Below are 20384 nucleotides of genomic sequence, written 5' to 3'. Positions count from 1 at the left end.
AGCACCCTGATGAACATGTGAGTCTTTCCTCTGCTGATGTATTCCACAATTTCTTACAAGGAATAAAGCAGGGCTGGGTGTTAGCGTTCCACTAGCAGCCTCACCTCCCTAAGTCATCCTTGTTGAGCTCTCAGTGACTTCCCACACACATTCCAAAAATCAGCCTGCATGGCTTCCACGTTCCCCCCTCCCCAAGCACTCGCACTGCCCCCGGCCTTACAGCCATCGTTCCAGAGCCCTCCCGTCCCATACCAACCCGCAGCGCCCGGTGCCTGCACTCACACTGCTCCCGCATGCCGGCCTCCTGGCACTTGCGCAGCCGGCACTCCTGGCACTTGCGGCGCATGTACATGTCCATCTCACACTTGCCGCCGTTCTTGCAGACGTACTGCGCACCCTTGATGACACTGCGGCGGAAGAAGCCCTTGCAGCCTTCGCAGCTCAGCACGTTGTAGTGGAAGCCGGAGGCCTTGTCCCCACACACGCTGCACACTTCGTTTCCCAGCATCTTAGGGGCTGGGCCCTTCTTCCGCTTCAAGGGGGGATTTTCTACCAAAACGAATGGTAGTGAGGAAAAAAAAAAAGCCAAAAGAAAAGAAAACTCACAGACATGAAGGCAGCGTGGTGCTTGCAGCTAACTGCCCCACTCCTGATAACCAACATCCTCACTCAAACCCACTATCTCCCAGCCACACCCTCCTTCTGGGCAAGCAAGTGTTCTGCAACAAACTTACTGACATAATCTACAAGGTTTCACCTCAACTATATAAACAAATATAACTTCACACTCATTCCTCTCCAAAACCAAGTGAAGAGCCAAAACACGCTCAGGCCAAGTGTTCTGCACTTTCCAGTTACAGTTACGTTACCAATGCGAGAAAGACCTACAAAAAAGTTGAGTCAAAATCCAAGATTGTGCAAAAAGTAAATTTCTTCAGAACTCACCTCAAGTTCTCTTACTTCTATTTTCTGCCATACATATGCACAAGAATAAGGAAAAATGTTTTCTCAATTCAGTAGTGACAGAAAGCTAGTGCTGAAACTGTGACCCTACAAATACCAGACTGAGCAAACAATCCCTGTAACTGAACACTCGGGGAAACTGTTGAAACAGAAGACAGCAACTTGTGGAGTTAGCTGCAATAAGCACAAAAGCAGTACACTTCACAAGCTCTGTGAGCCTTTGGAATCCTGCAGCCAGCACCTCCTCTTCAAGAAGAGCACTCCCCACTCCTAAAAACACTCTCATAGTGACAGTTCATTTACTAAAGCTTGTTGCTCTATTTTAAACACGGGGCCCTCACTACTGCCTCACATTTGAGATGGTCTCATGCAGCAGCTCCCAACTCTTCCTATATCATTCTGACAGATTTTAACCTTATTAGTGGCTTTGCATTTTGAAAAAATCTTAGGTCTGCTCCAACACATCTTACCTTAAGCACACTCCAATCAAATGCTCGCCAATATTAAATGTGCATTCCCTCCCTATTACCCCTCTCTCTTTTCCACCCATTTAATTCTAGCTATGTTGACACCTGAAATTCTACACAGCTCATAGTGCAGGTATTTTTCTGTACATCAGATATTATAGATTCTTCTATGGCAGCTGTTATAAAGATTACAACCAGCATGTCTTGATAAATCTCCAGATAACGTTTAGATATGCCTGGAAAGCCTTTACACTGGAGTTACTGCTTAGTTTGAAGAAAAAGACTACTGCATTTCTTGATCAGCATCAGGGTTACAATTGCAGGCCTCATTTTTGTACTTACTCTTCCAATACTTCTGTCCTTACTTGCATTTACATTTACTATTCTGCTCAAGTTCCTGAAATGGCAACCAGTTTTAGATCAGACATTATTATTTGTGTTCCTCAACACAAGTTTTCAGCCATGAGTATCTTGGTGTTGATTTTCAATCCCACTGACTTTACAGAGGCCTGGAGGTCACTCATTTTGGCATGCACGTCTCATTGCAGACTAGACAGCAAGAAAATGTCATCAGAAAGGTTAAATTTCTGATATTCTTCTCTCTTGTTCAACTATATTTCTCTTCACACAATATACTACCAAGTAAAAATTATGCAATGCCTACAGTTATTTCAGATTACTTAGTATAAACACATGTAATGGCGGACTAACTAGTATAACAACTTTGCTGAAGCCTCAAGTGATGTTCATATGCTTCTGAGGAACAGCAGAGTAATCCAATGACTTCCACAGATAAATCTGTCCCTCTTTTGGATTTCTTAGCTGTCTTTAAGACATTACATAAATTTCTAATTACCTTTTCTATGACTGCTTTATTGAGACAGGCTTATTCTTTGATCCATGCAAATTACTTTCTATCTCTGAGCATGAAGCATTTTAGTTATATAGATGATTATTGTTATTTTCTGTAGTCAAAGATAACACAGAAATAACATAAGATGTATAAAGAAAGCATGAATGCCACCTCTGAACCTTTAGCTCTCATTAGGGTCCTACTTCCTCAGTAGATTCCCTATTTAATAAATATTTTCTACATTTTGTGTCTTTTTTCCTTCCATTTCCGTAAGGAAACAATCTATCCATCACTTTCAAGTCCTCAGACCCATTTTAAGGACTTTTATTGGATAATCTCATATCACCTTTTAACTACTCTGCTTCTACTCTATTGGTGAGTCCCCATCCAATGTTCAGATTATCTCTTTGTTTTATATTAAGATTGCCCACTGCCTCACTCCTGAGCAAACACATTAATGTGTCATATTTTCATGAAGATGATGGCCCTATGCACTTATGCTTTCCTTTTCTTCGTGTTAACTGTCCAGAGATGTTATACTGTCTTTTTACAGTTTGAAAGTGTAGGATTGTGGCTATAAGTAGCAGCTTTAACTACAGAATCTCAGTTCTATGCCTGATACTCTTCATTCTCAGTTAGCATAGAAACACATGGAGAAACTCCTACTGAACCTTCAAAACCCTATGATTTCTTTGCACCACCTACCCTTGTTGGATTGTCATCTGTAGTAAAGCTTTATTGTTCAGCAGCTTTTGATAAGGCCAAAAAAACTTTATCTTACTGCCTTGGACTTCTAGTCTCTAGAAGATCAAATAAGCAAAATATTCAATGCATTTATCACTTTGATAAACCCAGTCTTCAGCTATCAATAACTGACTCTATTCTTAAACATCATCTCTGAGTACCTCAAGCACAGTAGAACTTGTCCTAAAATTTTGCCAAGTATCAATTCTGCTTACAGCTGAAGGAACGGATAGCCTTTATCTTGCATAGATTTAGTGAGAATTTTTGCATACCTGTATGCTCAGGGGGGTTCTCTGAGCCAGAGAAGAGCGGAAGCCCTTCCTCCTCCATTTCAAATACACTTGCCACCCTCTTCCCATGATCCTGTGTGTTGAGTTGAGTGGGACCCATGGAAGCCACACAGGAAGGGCTCCCTATAATCTCATCGCTGCAGCATTGTTTCTGCCAAGCAAGGGGCGACAGGCATCTATCTTTAAAGTCCTTAGTTTCTCTCTGCTACTGAAAGTCAGGAAGTACCTGTGGAAAAAACAAACAGATGCAAAAGAGGCAAGAGTTCAACTACTGAGACTATTAACTTCCAAAATCTATTACATGCTGTATCACAAGCAAGTTTCAAGATTTCATTTCCGTAATGAGCTTTGTTTTATAAATGTTTTTACTCTTAAAATGCAATATTTTAACTAACTGTGGTAAAAGGTACAAGACTAGCATGTCTTGGTGTAAAACTATTCTTTCATTGCCAACAGATTTATCAAAGCAAGACAAGTCTTCATTACTACCAACACTGCCAGTGCACTTCATCCCTGACCTCTCCAAGTGTGTAAGAGGGAAATTCCTGGCATTATATCCAGTGGCCTTTGTTAAAGCTTCCAGTAACAAATAGCTCAGCGCTGCCAGCTGCCCTGAATTTTGGTGTGTGTATTGCAGAGCATACAGAAAATCAGAAAAGAGATTTTTCATACAATTATTTAGCAAACTACAAAATATTGAATTTCCCTCTCAGTATCAGTAGCTAAAGACTGACAGAAGTTGATGATGCATCAAAGATAAGATGACAAATCCTCCCCTCACCTACAGCAAGAAACTGAAAGTTTGCATCCTCCCTATAGGAAATGGCCATGATGCCATTCTCAGGAAATGGATTCACCACCAATCTTCTGAAGACACTCTTTTGTGGAACCTAGAAACCATACTGAAAAGCATCTTCATTACACAGCCCTAACTCCACTACAGAACCTGAAACTGGAAAGCAAATCCAACCACTTTTTCCAAAAAGCCCCACCTGCACAGAAAGGACCCTACTCAGTTGATCGCAGATTCAGTGAAACTGATGCAAATTGCTCATGTAAACACCCCTAAGCCGATTGAACGTCAGTTGATCTTAACTCAGTGATTTACCAATGCAAGCTAAAGAGATTAACTGATTTAAAAAGCAACGACATGAAAGGCCTGTACCAGTTTGAGTGATTGAGTTCAGGACTGGAAGCCTAGCAGTCTCTGAAAGACAGGAGGTGACAGAAAGCTCTGAAGCAGCCCAGATACAAGAGCATCAGGCAAGCAGGGGCATGCCTCACACACTGTAGTGCTGACCATGAAGAGGCAGAAAACCACTGTCCCAGGTCCCTTCTTTCCTCCTGGTATTTAGATCAGACCACACAACTTTTCTCAGAATGTCAAAAACAAAGATGAAAGCAATGCTCCCAAAAACAAACCCCCTCCCAGAATTCTGAAGCAGGCATCAAGTATAAAAGCAAGTCACACTGTCAGGCCTGCTGAGATCCTGTCATCTCCAATTACACTGTGGACGCAGGTGTTAAAACCCACAGGGCACATTAATTCACGTGACATCTGTAAACCTAGCCTCAAACTGCATCAGGAATTCAGAGCTCCCTCCCCCTAAGGGAGCTGGAGAAAGACTGTCTAGGACAAAAGCAGTGACAGCAAATACGGGACTTAAACCTACAGACAGAAGGAAGTCCTACTGTGGGAGAGTACAACCTAACCGATGCGATTTGCAACCAATTTGAAGAAACTCACAGTCCTCAAAGGAACAATGTGGCTACCGTGATCAACTTTTTTTTTTAAAAAAAGTATCCCCAGGAAATCTTGCAGAAGCAGAAAACCTTGTGGAAGCAGCATAGAGCTATCAGATGGAGATAGGAACTTTACTGCAATAAATCCAAACCCATTTTGTATTCCTAGTCCTATGTAAGCTCCCCACCAATGCTGACACAGATGTCTCTGGACAAGTTTGGGCATGAAACAAGAAAGCTAAGAGTAAGCCTCTGCATCTCCACATTCCTTTAAACCACGCAAAAGACTCACTCAAAGATTAATTATTGTGCAGAATGAATCACCAGCAGCCCTACTGCAGCAATTTTTTAAAGGAAGGGTTTGATCACCTATCTGAGGGACTGATTAACAGTGCTCAGGCCCAGGCCTTCAGTACAGTGACCCGTTCTTAGTGCATCCCTGCCTCAACTGAAACTTATCCCAGAAAACAAGAGGAGGGTACAGTCTGATGGGATTTCAGAACTGTGTGATCTGCACAATGACTGACATTGCAAGAGTGAAACTTGCTGTCAGGGAGACATCTGGAGTACAAAGGGGATTGTCTGAGAGACTTGCAAGCTAGAAGGAGGAAGGGGAATATAAATCCATGTGCATATCCAGGACACAGCAACAGAAAAGTCACTTTCTGCACTGTAGAACTACCCAATGTGTTCCTGCTACATCCACCAGCCTCCAACCTTCCCAAAACAGAATGGGCCAGATAGAAAAGGTTACTTGTCTTCTCTGCTCCTAAGACAGAGCAGTTTTCCTTTTGTAGGTGCAATAATAACACTTGCAGGCTGTGGAAAACTGACCTAACTGTGAACAGCATCACTCTGGTGATAGGTAAAGAAGTCTACCTAGCATTTTCCTCACATGCACACAAGTGAGAGGCTGTGTGATAAAGCCTGAGGTTAGTTTTCACAGAAATGCACGAGGATTGTTTTTACATGACAAAAATCTTGTCAAGTTTTGTACTAATAATCACAATATTAGAGATTCACACCTTCCAACCTGCACCACCACTTCAACCAAAAATGCAGAAAGGTGATGCAAGCCGTAACTGCAAGAGGGAACACTGTCTTCTTAACACAGTCAGCTGTGTTGCCTCCCACTGTCTGTCTCAACTCCTTCAGTTTCAGAAACCAGGACTGGCCATGTGACAAAAGATGAAGAAATCACTTCTCTCAAATGCAGCATCTTGAAGAGAGTAACCTGATGAGCAGACAAACTCCAGTGAGGAAACAGGTAGAGATGAAAAGCTGAAGGAAACAAATTTCTGCTAGCCCTTGCCACCCATGTCTCAAATATAACACTAAACACTTCTGTTTAGTGTCTGAAATCAGCTTCACCCTCCTCCATTTCTTCCATCTCCCCTTCTTTTCTGAGAAAACAGAACAACTCAGATACCGATGGTCTCCAGGTCAGCACCGTTACAACAAAGTACTGTTTTTTTCAGAGACTAAAGACGGCAGCCCTGCCTCTTGCACCTCTTGCAAGAGAGATTGTCAGAAACATTCATCACTTCCTCCAGCAACAATCTCATCCTATTCCCTCAGCTGAGTCCTCCTCTAAGCCAGCTGAAGCACTTACACATTCTTCTGGAAGACTTTGATCTGACCTGTCATCAACAGACTAAGGTGCAGAACATACCAAACTATTGTCCCACATTCATTGAGGACAAGCAAAGGAGATACCACTGGGCAGCACAGAATATACAGAAACCAAATGAGCCAAATGCAGTTAGTGTGACACTTCTGCTGAAGAGCGCTGTCCTCTTCCTGGTATTCTTAGTTCGGCACTTTCTGTGAGGAGTTCAAGGATCAAGAACCAGACCAGATGCAAGCACATCTCTGAAGAAACTGTACTGTGTAACATATGAACAATCAGAGGAACAGTACAACAAGCCCTTTACCTCCAAATAATAGATGCTCTGAGGAAAGAGTAGCTTTTTTAGGAAGTTTGTTCAAGTCTCTGTGATCCTTCAAAACAGGATTTACTCATCGCAGTCCTGGCCCTGTAAATTACAATATCCTACAGATTCTGCCAAGGCAAACATATATAGCTATGTTTCAGTTCTGTAATGAATCACAAGCAACCACTCTGCAGCGTGTCAGCATCAGCAGAAGAGACCTCATGTTTGCATACATATGCTAGCATGACTGTGCTCACGGTGTGTCAGCAGGACAGCACCTCTCTGCATGGGCCTTAATAGGCTGTTGGTGAACAAATACATCTGACAGGAAGGGCTATCTTTCAGAGGTAACTAAAGTAGGGATATAATTAAGCATTTTGGCTTCTGCATGTGCTCTGACATGCAGTATAGATTCACACTGGCTGCTAGCATTTATCTCTGAAATCTGGGCCCACGGCAGTGCATAATGACCTCTGCTGAAACCTAAATGCACAACTCACACAGTGATAATGCTACCTTGGGTATCAGATGCTGGCTGCAGATCTAAATGGCCAAGAAAAGAAAACACCAGTTATACTGAGATTTCACAGGACTCTACAGCACCAGCAGAAAACTAAGCCCCTTGAGAGGCACCACTGTTCCAATCCTTTCATACAGAGTAACCATGTTTTGTGACCTAATGCTTTTCCTATACTGTGCCTAGTGTAGCAGCCAGAGTATTTTCACAAATCTTCCATAGGATCTTGGTACTACCTTGTAGCTGTTTCAGAGAAACAAAGATTATTCCCAGCTCATGTTGGCCTATTCTTCTTCCTTTCCTCTACATCATCACATTTCTCAAAAAATGCTGAAATAGATAGCAGGTCTATGAGTGAGGCAACTGTATTCATATGACACGTTTCAATTAGGAAAAGTTGAAAAAGACACCTTGTACCTTTCAAGACAGAAAATGAATCTGTTGCTTTGAAAATGAAGTAGTATTATATGTGAAAACTGTCAAAATTCATGTGCAAAAGTAATAACTTCAGATTGACAATGGGAGAGACAAATCACGAAAATGCAGAATGTGAAAAGCAGTGCAACAGGATACTGTAAATGATTTTGAACAGTATGTCTACAAAGAATGGAAAAATGTTCTGCAACTCTCAGGGAACAGACTAGTCCAGTGCTCCTGCTGTAAGTCCCTCTCTTAGAGAACTGCAGGGACACAGCTTGAAATTGCATTATCTATATCCATCTCCCAGTAGCACAAAGGCAACCACAAACTGGAAAGAATTTGCGAGCCACCATCATTCCCAAGCTGATAAAGAACAGCTACAGCATCCTGATTGCTTTCATTTGCTGTCCAGCTAAGTTTCAGCTGACCATGAGCAGCTGTCCAAGACTGTAGCACTGCTTTGTAAGCCTTTTAAGTTGTTTGCCACCACTGACAATTATGCAGAAGAGTCCTACAAGTCACTCCCAGCTACGCTGCTGCATTCTGGTCTCTTGCCCTCAAATTAAGGGTCTTAATCACCACCTCTCCCTCCCTAGCTCATTTCCAAAGCCTGCCTCCCTCCCCCTGTCCCCCATCTTACTTTGGGTTTTACTCCTGCTGCTAACCAACTCCTTTATTACCCATAACTTTGCTGATTCCTGGCATGGTCTTTGCCCAGGCATTTGTCTCTCTCTTTGAAGTGGGCTCACTGTAGCACCCAGCTCTCTCTGGGTTTCATTTGGTCTCAATACAAGGCACGCTGTCTCCTACCCAGGTCAGGCATGGAAACCACCACAAAGTTCAGAGAACAACAGCAGAAGTGACTAACAACTGAAAAGATTAAAATAAACAAATGTATGTCACTTGGTTGAAAGAGTACTGGGAAGAGAAGAAAGGTGTAACTATGATTTCCTGAAAGGTGTTACTCTGAAAGACAGTACGTCTGAAAGAACACTGAGAAAGGAAAGGTCTGGTTATTACAGAAAAACATCCTAAAGCTGAGTTCTGGGAGACTGGAAGTCTTCATAACTTTCCTTCTAGAATTAGACCTTATAATTACAACCAAAATACAAGGAGTTCTATGGACATTTATGAATCTGAACTTAATATGACTTAGCTATTCTGTGGGTGAAGTGTCTATTATAAACAAACAATGGCAGCAACAGGAGTTCCAAGCCAGTTTCACCCTACATAAGGCAAGAAGGAATGTAGGACTGAAACAAGTGAACAAATGGGTTAGCAAAGTGAATTAGAATCTTAAGGCACAACTGTATGACCAAACACAATGCAATAAAACAGGGCAGAACAAGCTCAAAGTACTTCTGCTTTGCTCCACATAAAAAGTCCAAAAAACCAAACCTGCTCCTTCTCCACGATCTGCAGACTACAATATTTGTTTCTTTCCTGCAGAACCTGTGGACTCCCCTCCTTTTGGAAACATGGCTTCCCAATTTTTAAATCAGATGATGACGAAATGCACCGACTCCAGTCCCACCCAGGGAACTACGGGCTCTGCAAAGCTCACCCCTAACAGCAACTGGTTTGCAAGTCAGCTCTCCTGCTCACATGCTTCATCCAGAAGCGGGTGCTCCCTGCTCTCTCACCTGCCCCTCATTATACCTTGCCTGGCAAAGGCTGATGTTTTGGGTTTGCCCTTCCCTTCACCTCTTGGTTTCTTTCTGATTAAAGAGAGCCATGTCAACACAAGGAGCAAGAGGAAAAGAAAGCATACATGTGACTACTTTCAGGGTGGGTAAGATCCTGAAATGGACTGTGCCTTTACTTTTCCTCCCTCCCTCTCTCCCAACTGCCAGATGTCCTTGGTTCTGCAACTGAGTGGAGGAGAAAGGAGACGAGGTTACTGGAGTTCATTCACACTGCACACAGGGCTGCTCCTGCCTCTCTTCCTGTTTGCAAGGAAATATTAGTCCCTCTGACAACGGGAAACAGAAAAAGGCAGACAAGAGGATAGGGGAAGAGTGAGAAGAAGGAAGGGAAGAGAGAGAAGGGAGGGAAACAAGAAGAGGGAGGAAGGGATTATGGTAAGAAGACTTTTCCCTGGTTAATGAACTGGAAATGAATAATAAATCATATCAGGAGTGATGTAGCCACCTTGCTGCCATGAAATTCCTTTAAAAGGCCATTGACAGAAGTTCCTTTGAACTCTGGAAAACAACACAACCCTGATCTGGATAATAAAAATCTCTAACCCCTTCTAGGCTTTCTATTGTCACCTCAGCTTTCAAGTTTCTGGCTAGCCTAGAGTATAGCCACCTCAGGAATGGCCAAAACCAGGGTATGCACAGGCTTACAGCAAGGAAGATGTGACAGTAGCAGCATCCCTCCATCCTCCCCTCCAAGCCATCCTGTAAAACAACAAGCCATCCCTCCTCAGTTCTGTCTGGCCAGATGAGCTGTGTAGCCAGTTTCCCAACATGGGGAGGAGACAAAGCAGAGTCACTTCAGAGGGACACCAACTTCTGCAGCACTCACAGGGATGAACATGAACAGAACTTGCTGTTTGTAGCTGAACTGCAATAATCCCCTACATCTGGCCACGACTCCAGCTCACTGACAGCTCAACACCACTATCAGCACCGACCTTCAGATGGCAGGAAGCATGACTGAGTCTCTGATAGGGGCTTCCTACAGGAAAAATTCCATCTGTGCTCCTCCCAGGAGGATGAAACACGCAGAGCAGTTGCCCCTTCCTGCTAACAGAAAACAAAGGGGCAGCTCTGTGCCACTTCTGGGGAAGCAGAAGGGCGAGAATCCAGCCTAGGTCCTTGTCCACAGAATGTGTCTGCATCACCTGTAGTAGCAATTTTTCCCTATGGAAACTCACTTTAAATTGGAAACACCATTCTTTTGCCAGTAGCACTCAATTTCTCCAAGCAAATTTAGCTATCCTAGCAGTAAGTCCTTTTTCCCCTAGCACATGTATCTATGCAAATGTGGTTTAGGTTCACCTGTCTGTTTTTCTTTCTAGGGTCCCTGTATTGGCTAATAGTGTCATTCCTTCACATTTCTAACCACAGCACCAGATACACACATTACTAACCAAAAAAAAAAAAAAAAAAAAAGAATAAAACAAAAGTGTTCAAGCAACCAACAAAACTTCTTACCATAAAATAATCTGCTAACTAAATCCCCCTTCCATTTGGAAAATTAAAGTTGAGGTGTCTGCAGCTCATTAATCCTGCTGCTGACCAGCTCTTACACACCCTTCATGCAGTGATAGCTCATCACATCCTACTTGAAGGCCAAAAATGCAATCTGACCCCAACACCTCTGTTTCTTTATAAATGCCACTGCATGACATCATGGAAAACAGGAGCACAGACTCAGTTTCGTTCTGGATGCCTCCTCTATATTTACTCAGCCATCAATATCTTGTTCTGCACAATTATACATAGCTCTGCAAAACATAAGAGTCAGGCATTCTTCGAAGCAACAGTTTTATAACTCAGAGCTTCCTTTGTCTTCCCAGAGAACAAAGTTTAAAATACAAGAAGTACTAGTGTCACCAAGATCAGAAGCAATGACAATAACCAACTAGGTCCAAAAAGCTGTTTTTTTTTAAATGGAGCTTGCACAGAAGTTGGAACAGAGTGGGGAGAATTAGAGAAGCCTCTCTTCAATGATTGTGGACTTTCCTGGGAGCACCATATTACAGAACAAAAACTCTACCATAGATCCTACATGCCTCCTTTATGACCATTAGTCCGACAGATGTTACAGCCTGGCTTCAGGGAAACATGAGTCTGATTCACAGCAGATTTGAGATGTCAACCCAATGCTATTTCCCATCTGAAGCAAAAGATCAGAACTTTCAAAAAAAAAAAAAAAAACCAACAACAAAAAACCACAAAACAAACAAACAAACCCAAAATAACATCCTGGTAGTGAAAATGCCAGGGAAAAGGGCTAAAACTAGTCCATAAGGAGTAAGAGGACCAATAAGATTATGTCCAGAAAAGAGCACTGCAGCCCTTTTTTCTGAATATAGAAAATGGTCATGATAAATAATCCCACAACCTACTGGGTTTTTTTTACCTGATTGTTTCCTTAAAAAAATATTTCATCTCAACTATGCAGTATGGGAATGATATTTCATGATCCTATTGGCCTATTCTAGCTAAGCACTTTTTATCAAGGGAAATCTCCTCTGCTCCCCAGGCTGTCTCAGTGCATCTCTTCAACACTGAACCTCAAACTGCTGTTGACTCCTCTGAGCAGGAACATGGCACAGTCCACTAACTGCACTGAGTTACTAAAACAGATAAAAGCAAAAAATAAGCAGCTGCACCATTTTATCAGAAAGACATGATGACAAAAGACACATAAAGCCATAGCATAAATCATGGCAAAGCCAAAAAGAGCACTTAAAAGCCTTCAACTCCTATCCCTTGTCCAGACTACGTTCTCTTTCAAACTGGTCTTCTCCATCCTCTACCAGCTATGAAATTAGAAGACATGAAAAAGAGAGGCAGAAGAGGAAAGAAGAGAAGGGGAGGGCTGCTTACAGTAAAATTGTTTGTTCATTTTTCTGACTTCCTCCTTTCCTCCCACCCCAGGAGTACTTCCATCAGCACCCTACACATCACCATAACTGATACAAGATTGCTTCTGGGAAGCAACTTCTTAGTAATGTCTCTATGTAACACTTTGTATCCAAGCACCATTCCATCCAAAAGCATCAATCACAACAAATACTACCGCTCACAGGCAAAGCAGAAATACAGTACTGGATTGCAAAACAGGCAGGAAACTCATTAAGATTCCCTTCAGGGCAGTAGGGGAAAAGCACTGATTCCCATTCATAGAAGGATCATCCCTAGATGTAGCACAGAGGTCAGGAAGAAATTACAGTACTACAGAAATACCCATATACAGAACACATCAGAGGAATACCGTAACAGAGTCTTAAACTGCTTCAGAGTAAGCCCGACTGATAGTCTATTCCCCACTCAAGCATCAACAAGATCTATTTTGTCAGGTTTTGCTAATACTGCTCTTAGAAGAGCAGGAGGAGAGAGGCAGGGTTGCAGATGTACATATCCAAACATCAATCAGCAGAAGACTGCAGCAGAGCAATGAGAGAGATGAGAAGAGCTGCCAAGAAACACAGTGAAGACTGGCAGAGGGGTGCAGGTCAGAATAAAGGACTATTAAGAGCTTTGCTGCAAAGTAAACTTGCCCTCCTTTTGACTACTCTTCTGGATACTGGCCTGTATAGGCTACTTCTTCTTTGGGGTCATTGCAACTGAACCCTTACAAGGTACAGTATCAACAAAATAAGGAGGATTTCTGAGTTTTATAAACCCACCAAGCAGAAGCTAGGAGGGAAGGGTTAAAGGTCTGAAAATGAGATAAAGAGATCTGTGTGACAGGAAGGGAGCATGTGAGAGGGCGTGTGATAGGCTGTGTAGCAGAATGTGTGTGTCGATCTCATTGCTTTCAAGGCTCTTGGCCAAATGTGGAGCTGAACTTTCTGCAGACTTTGTCCTGCCAAGTCATGTTCCCTTCTCACACTGCCTGACATCACCACAAATACTCAGCTCAAAAACAGTCCAGAGCCGGACAGAATCCACCACTCAAACCCCAGCCAGTGAAATGGCTGCACTGCCGGCACATCCACCAGAGGGGAAAACAGAGCCAACCGACTCTCCTCACAGGTTGTCTCCAAGTGCCCAGGAGGCCTCACCCTCCTCCATGCACTAAGTGCAGTACCAAGGTACAAAGAGAACAGAGGTGCTAACAGACCAATCTTTTCCTATTGCCCCAATAACAGCTCAGAACAGACTGAAAGTCTGCACAAAGGTTTTAACAGAAAAATGCAAAAGAACGTAACCATCAGACCATTGGAGTTTGTCACAAGCATCCTGCTGCACGAGTGCAGTCTATTCCCAACTCTGGCACAACCCTGCCACAAGAAGAAAGCCATCCCATCACACATGACCCATGGACAAATGAGAAACCAGTGAGCCTGCCAAGACTGATGCTCCAGCAGGGTCTGCAGGAAGCCAGCACGCGTTATCCTATCAGAGCGCTCCTATAACCTTGACTTCTCAGAAATAAGTGCAAATCCAAGATCGAGGCTGCAAAATGCAATACATGTACAAGTGTGTAGGAGTAGGCAATGGGACTAAGCCAACAAGTGGCTCCATTTCTTATTTTGATCCTTGTGACAAGGAAGAAGGGTGTGGATGGCCCACTGATTCTGGGACACTGCTAAAGGCACCACCCAGAGCAAGTATCAGGGAGTAGCAGTGGAAGATGATACTGAAACAAGGGAGAAAAAAGTCTGCAGTCTCTTGGTTTTTTCTTCAACCTTCACCCCCAGTCTGCTGCTTAAAAGCAGCACTTTAGAAAATGCCCTCAAAGTACAACTGATAGGGAGAAAAGGAATGTTTTCTTCAGGCAAAGGTTTCTCCTTTCTCCAGTCCTGTTCAATTTCTACAAGAACAAACAGCAGCTTGGGAGCTTTCTGCAGATCAAGGAACAATTTTTCTTCAGTCCCATACAGGCCAGAAAGTTATGTCCCTGCTTCCCAGACACACTCTCATAACAGAGGCTACCTTGTATGATCTATAATTATTTTATATCTTACATTTTAAATTTTTATTTTTCATTTTAAAACACTCCTCACAACAGAAGTTCCCTCTTCCATTGCTAAGGAAGGGGTTCTGACACCTTCCTTAAAGGTGCATTAGTGCAACCTTGCCTGTCCTCATGCTATATGGACCTTAAATCATATCCTTACCTATCATATCCTTGCCTGGCTTCCTGTCCAGACATGCAGATGCCTGAGAATGTCCATCTCACCAGCTGCAAACACAAAAGCCATTTTTGAACTTCTTCCTAGCCCTTTCACAGAAATCAGCATATTATTCCTTTCCTGCACACAACAGCCAAAGGTGGGAAGCAGTCAGTCAGAAGACTGGAAGCACAAAGTTGTTGTTTGAGGGCCAGGTGACAGCTTCTCCTTCTACTCTTGGAACTTGCAGCTGGCTGAGCTGAGCTGCCCTGCCTCGGTAGCACTTCTCATGCAAGTCAATGCACAGTGCTGAAGGCTGCCCACAGGACTCTGAATGTGCATGTGTGCCTGCATGTCAAGGCATGCACCACCACAGCAAGTCCCAAAGGCTGTTCCAGTGCAAGTTCATGTGCCCACACAAAGCTGCATGTGAGCTTCTGCATGTGAGACGTGCAAAAAGCCACTACGTGTGCATCTCTGGCTGTGAAATCCTCCAGCAAAAATCTCTGGCAAGGCATGTGGAGTCCTTTGGGGGCTGGCACATTTCTGCATGTATGTCTGTGGCAACCAAGACATACTACAGAGCTGTTACAGAAGCCTACCTGTTCACACTCATTTCATAAGTGCTCTAGATGAGACTACTTAAATTCCAAACATTTTCCTTTAAACTGGTTTTACACATAGTTTACAAGATTATACTTGTTAATTTATTTTCTAAGTTAATGGCAATTTATGATGAAATCTAAAACAACCATTTAAACAAACACACAAAGACCCCATTCAAGCAGGACATGGCTACTGGATATTGTTTAAAAAGTCTAACTCCTAAACTCAAGAAAGTCACAAAGTCTGCAGAGTCAGTACAAAACAGTTCTTCCTTAAAAACACAGAGAGATTAGTTTCTTCAATTCACTTATTAAATTAGTTCAGTTCACTCAAAGCTGGTGCAGGCAGTATAAAATGGGTGGGAGGTACCTCTCTCTTACAATCTCCAAAGAAAACAAGACAAGGAACCAAGAGTTATGCTCATTCTAAGATCTGGAAAGAGACAATTACCAAAACTAACCAGTTCGTTCTGCTAAAGACCCCTGATAGAATCAGTTATTTAATAGCATACTCCAGCAAGCATATTTTCTCTTATGTATCCAGTGCATGATTTGTGTGACTATAGTATAAGTATTAAAAAGTGCGTATTTGATTTGACCTTTTTATTCAAATGCAGTTTTTTACAAGTCATGAGGAAAGAAATTCACCCAGTAATTACAACTGACCATTTTGTAATGTAAACATTTTCTGTGATATAATAGCATAAATAGATGTATGCATATACACTGTATCGTTGTGTTTGGCAAGAAGCAGTAATAGATGAGCCTAACTGATTACACTAAAGCTGCCTTTTAAGAAATTACCAAATGCAAAACAAACGTTAAATTAATTATTTAAATCACTAACTTTAATCATGATTTCTATCAGCAAGTGGGAAGCCTTGATTTAAACCAATCGACCTTGTTTGCCTCATAGCTGCAGGATGACCAGTGGGCCAACAGTGCCCTGCTCCCTAGAGGGAGAAAGGACATGACTTCCATGCACTATTGGTTTCAAGAAATTTTATGAGCATATTTGCCAATATTTTTTAAATCTTAAAACAAACTAGAAAGCCTTATATGCCAGGAAACACCTACTCTCTTGTCAGTCATGTGCTTTAGCAATCAGTCTGATACTCACCTAACACCTTATTTACATCTCAGAGAGGTTTCTATGAGTACACAATATAACCTGACTCTGCAACATGGCTTTTAAATTGCTTCAATTCTCACATCCCACAGGATAGTTCTCCTACTTAACACTAGTTTTGGTCTGCTCAAAACAAGAATTAGATTACATCCCACAAGATAGTTCTCCTACTTAACACTAGTTTTGGTCTGCTCAAAACAAGAATTAGATTTCTCATCCTCTAACATTTTCTCTTCACTTCTTCACTGACTCCCCACTAAATAAACTTTTTTTTCCCCTCCTTAAACCTACTGGGAAGATCTGCATCGCTCTGCTCTCCTCTGTGCACTACCTTAGTTAACCTTTGTTCTTCCCAAATAAGATTGTTAAGAGTTTGACAGTGCATACTTCAAAGTGATTTATAGTATTACACCAAAATTAAGTAAATCACCTTAATATTTTCTTTTTGACACTCCATAAAGCAAGTAATTTTGCTTTACAGGAAATCTAGTTTTGAGATCTCCAGATACAAAAGTACAAGTTACACTAGCTTTAGGGGTGTCTCCCTTTCGGTGGGAACACAAGAGAGAAATTTGTCTATGTTCCAAATATGGAAAAAAAAGTATTTGGTCACGAGCAGGAAATCACAGAACAATATTGACACAGGAATGCTAAAGAAAGCCATTGCATCATTTCTAACTGCTATATTTTTAAGGTCTAACTGAACATGGACAGCCTCTTTCCATTTAACAATATTAAATACATCTCTCAAACCTGAAGTAACTACAATGAAAATGTTAAGTCAAACACAGTACTTGTATACTAGCAGAAGTATGATCTAATGACCAAGTTCAACCTGTTTATAAGCCTTAATGCAAACCCGTACCTATTGGAAGGAAGCACTCCCCTGAATTCCCTCCTAAGATGAAATTCCTTCACACCTAGACAGTTTCCACAGCCAAGAGAATGTGACTCTGCCTTCCTGAGTTATTATGCTGTAAGGAAAACAAGTTAACACATCCTACAGGAGATCAGCAGAACATTCTCCCCCAACGAAACAAGGTATTTTTGTAGAGAATCATAAAATGTTTTCGAATGGGCCTCAAAAATCAAGTAGGTTCAACCCCCACCACAATGGGCAGGAACACCTATGACAGTTCTGGAAGACCGACTTTTCTCCAAGGCTGTCAGGTGTGAGAATCTCATTACTTAGTGGGGGAGGGAAAAGAGGGAGAGTGACAAACAATCTGATAAGCTTTCCTATTCAACATGCAAAGGCCCACACATCTGCAACAATGAGACTTTCACAGCAGCTGCTTCCAGAGCAGAAAGTAGGATCATCCTTCAATGCACCCAAGACAAAGCACCTTATATTCTATACTCTTCCTTAGACAGATGGAATCACAACTTCTGAAAAACAGCAACAGTAAAAGATTTTTAAATTCAAAACTTGAAATTTTGAAAACTTGACAGTCTTGACAGCCATACAATCACGGGCCAGATCTAGTTACAAGAGACATACTTCTAAGATGTGAGACCATCACCTCTTGATCTAACATTCAACAGCAGCAAAATTTCTTCTGTTTACCTCAGAACAAGTGAGAACTAATCCAAGAGAAAGGAAAAGAAAGTCATAGCAATCAAATGCACTTTACCACACTGGAAATACGACTCTTCCTGCAGGTGTAAGACAGGGACAAGGCAGCAGACTCCTGCTCTGTATTTGTACGGCTGCACGCCTGTCCTGCATAGCCTCCCCCTGCCTCCCTGCACAGCCAGCTGGTGAGGAAAACATGCTGACAAGGCACAGGGAGCTGCAGCAGCAGTAACTGGAAACAGCAAGCGAGAGCAACCCCAGGCACACTGCCAGGACACACTAATTCTGTGATAAAGTTTCCTGTCCCTATTTTTTTAGATTAGGCAATTTATATATATATATATAGTCCCTGCTGTGGTACTTCTCCCTGCATCCCTTCACAACATGAGTAGCTGCAAGTTTCCTCTGGCAGCTACAGAACTCCCATGGAGCTCCACAATGACCCATTTTCTATCCCCCCTCAGGCTGGTTTAGGTTTATTTTCTCCGCCTTTTATTTTGGGGGGTCTGGGAGAAAGCTGTTAAATATTTTCACCCTGGTTTTTCTCCTGCAAAAGGTGGCCTTCCTGTACAAAAAAGAATGCATGGACATAATCATGTATGAGAGAGAAGTATCACTGCAAGTGCTAGATTCCAAAAAGGGATCACACCAGGAAGCCACAAGTCTATCTGTCCTCAGGAGCCTTGCAGCAGCAGTATCTTCTGGTGAATATGCCACAGGTGCAGTGATAAAGAAGCGTAGCAAGGCCAATCTCCACCTGGTCCTGGCACAATGTGTACCACGTCCAATGCCCTCATTTCACAACCCAAACGATAGAAGGCTAGAGTTCAGGAACAACTGGCTGAAGTTTTCAAACTGTTTTTGTTTCCCTAATTAAAATATTAAGGAATATTTTTCTACTTCAGCAAGGGGGTTATGATTTCACTCAGACTCAATTAAAAAAAATCAAGCCCACCACTCAGTAAAGGAAATAAAAGCCAGGTTTTCTGTTCTCTTTTGTCTGTCCTCAGGTATAGCCTTCTCTCTGACACTCAGGAACAGCAGATCAACTCCATGTACCTAGGAACACGAAGCAGATCCAAGAAGACTCTTCCCTACAGACAAACATAACCTGCAGTCATAGCCAGAAACAGTCTGACACACAGTGATCCAAGCTGTTAGTCAGAAACGTGACTCAGTGTTGGAGACTCCCTCAAAAAAGCCTTGCAGGGAAGAGCCCAGCTGTCCCTTTAGGAAAGAGAAAAGAAGGGAAGGAATTTTCAGGAGATAGAGCATTTCTCTTTCACCAGTGATCCAAAGTTTGCTTCCAGCCCATAATGAAATCCTATCTTGACAGATCTGTGGACTTCAGCAGCATAAACTTCAGTGAAACGGCACAATGAAGAGTAACCTCCAGTGTAAGCAAAGTTACCTTTTAACAGCACCATGCAAGCTAACAGCCGTACTGACAAGTTTCTGTCCTGGAAAACTCGCGACCTGGGTTGACAGGATGCAACAGGTGAATGACACAGAGAACTTAAAGTTGAGCAGAGAGGAAAGCTAACAAGTCACCATAAAGCAAGTAAACATCTCCTGACAGCACGTCCGGAGACAGCAGACAGAAAATCGGGCTCTTCAGATGCACGACAACAGCCACGAGAAACTGACACCGCTCCCCCGACGCCTCCGACCCCCTTAGCAAAGGGACTCTCTCCGACAGCGCGACCGCTCAGTCCCCGCCGGCAGACACCGCGCATTACGGCCGGCGCTGGACTCCGACCCAGGCCGAGAGCGTGACCCCTTCCCTCCCGTCCGCCGGGCCCCCCTCGGGTGACGCCGCCAGCCCGGCCCGCACCCCGCCAGGCCACGGGTGCCTCAGCGGGACGGGCCGCCGCCGTCCCTCTTCCTTCCAGCACCTTCCAGCGCCGCCCGGCCCGGCCCGGCGCGGCCGGCAGCACGACGCGGGCGGGCGGCGCTGCGCCGCCGGCTCCGGGTCGCAAGGAACGCTGCGACGCTCGGGCCGGCGCAGGCCGCGGGGCGGGACAGCGCGTCCACGTCCCCCGCCGTGAGTCACGGCCCCGCGGGCGGCGAGAAGGAGACGCCGCCGCCCCCAGAGCCAGCGCGAAAAGTTACCGGCGCGGGCCGCGGCTCCCGGCGACGCGCGGCCGCCGCCCCCCGTGGCGCAGGTGCCCGAGCCGCGGGCGGGAGGGGCGGCCCGGCCCGGCGCTGCTCCCGGCGCTCCTGCCGGCGTTCTTCCCGGCGTTCTTCCCGGCGCCGCGGCGGAGCTGCCGTGATGTCACGCGGGCCCGGGTCACGTGCAGGCGCCGCCCGCCCCGCTCCGCCCCCGCGGGTCCCGCGGGACGCG

The 20384-nt window shown here is 43.7% G+C and overlaps 1 protein-coding gene across 6 annotated transcripts in view; it reads right to left on the bottom strand.

The window, feature by feature from the left end:
* The window catches only part of NR1H3 (nuclear receptor subfamily 1 group H member 3), a 31484-nt gene that overhangs the window by 9410 nt on the left and 1690 nt on the right, over window positions 1–20384 (bottom strand). For 2 of the 6 annotated variants that reach the window (XM_068193660.1, XM_068193665.1), the window contains exons 1-3: window positions 20153–20308; window positions 3300–3543; window positions 283–549 (exon numbers count right to left, since the gene is read on the bottom strand). In XM_068193660.1, the coding sequence (XP_068049761.1) occupies window positions 283–549; window positions 3300–3417 (385 nt within the window). In that variant the 5' untranslated portion in view covers window positions 3418–3543; window positions 20153–20308. Of the gene's footprint in view, window positions 1–282; window positions 550–3299; window positions 3544–14751; window positions 14775–17323; window positions 17347–20152; window positions 20309–20384 lie in introns of those variants that run through there. The other 4 variants (XM_068193663.1, XM_068193661.1, XM_068193662.1 and 1 more) reach the window with 3 other exon arrangements.

The sequence above is a fragment of the Anomalospiza imberbis genome, chromosome 6, assembly GCF_031753505.1.
Source record: "Anomalospiza imberbis isolate Cuckoo-Finch-1a 21T00152 chromosome 6, ASM3175350v1, whole genome shotgun sequence".
In the NCBI taxonomy this organism is placed as follows: domain Eukaryota; kingdom Metazoa; phylum Chordata; class Aves; order Passeriformes; family Viduidae; genus Anomalospiza; species Anomalospiza imberbis.
This window is presented reverse-complemented; position numbering and strand designations above follow the sequence as displayed.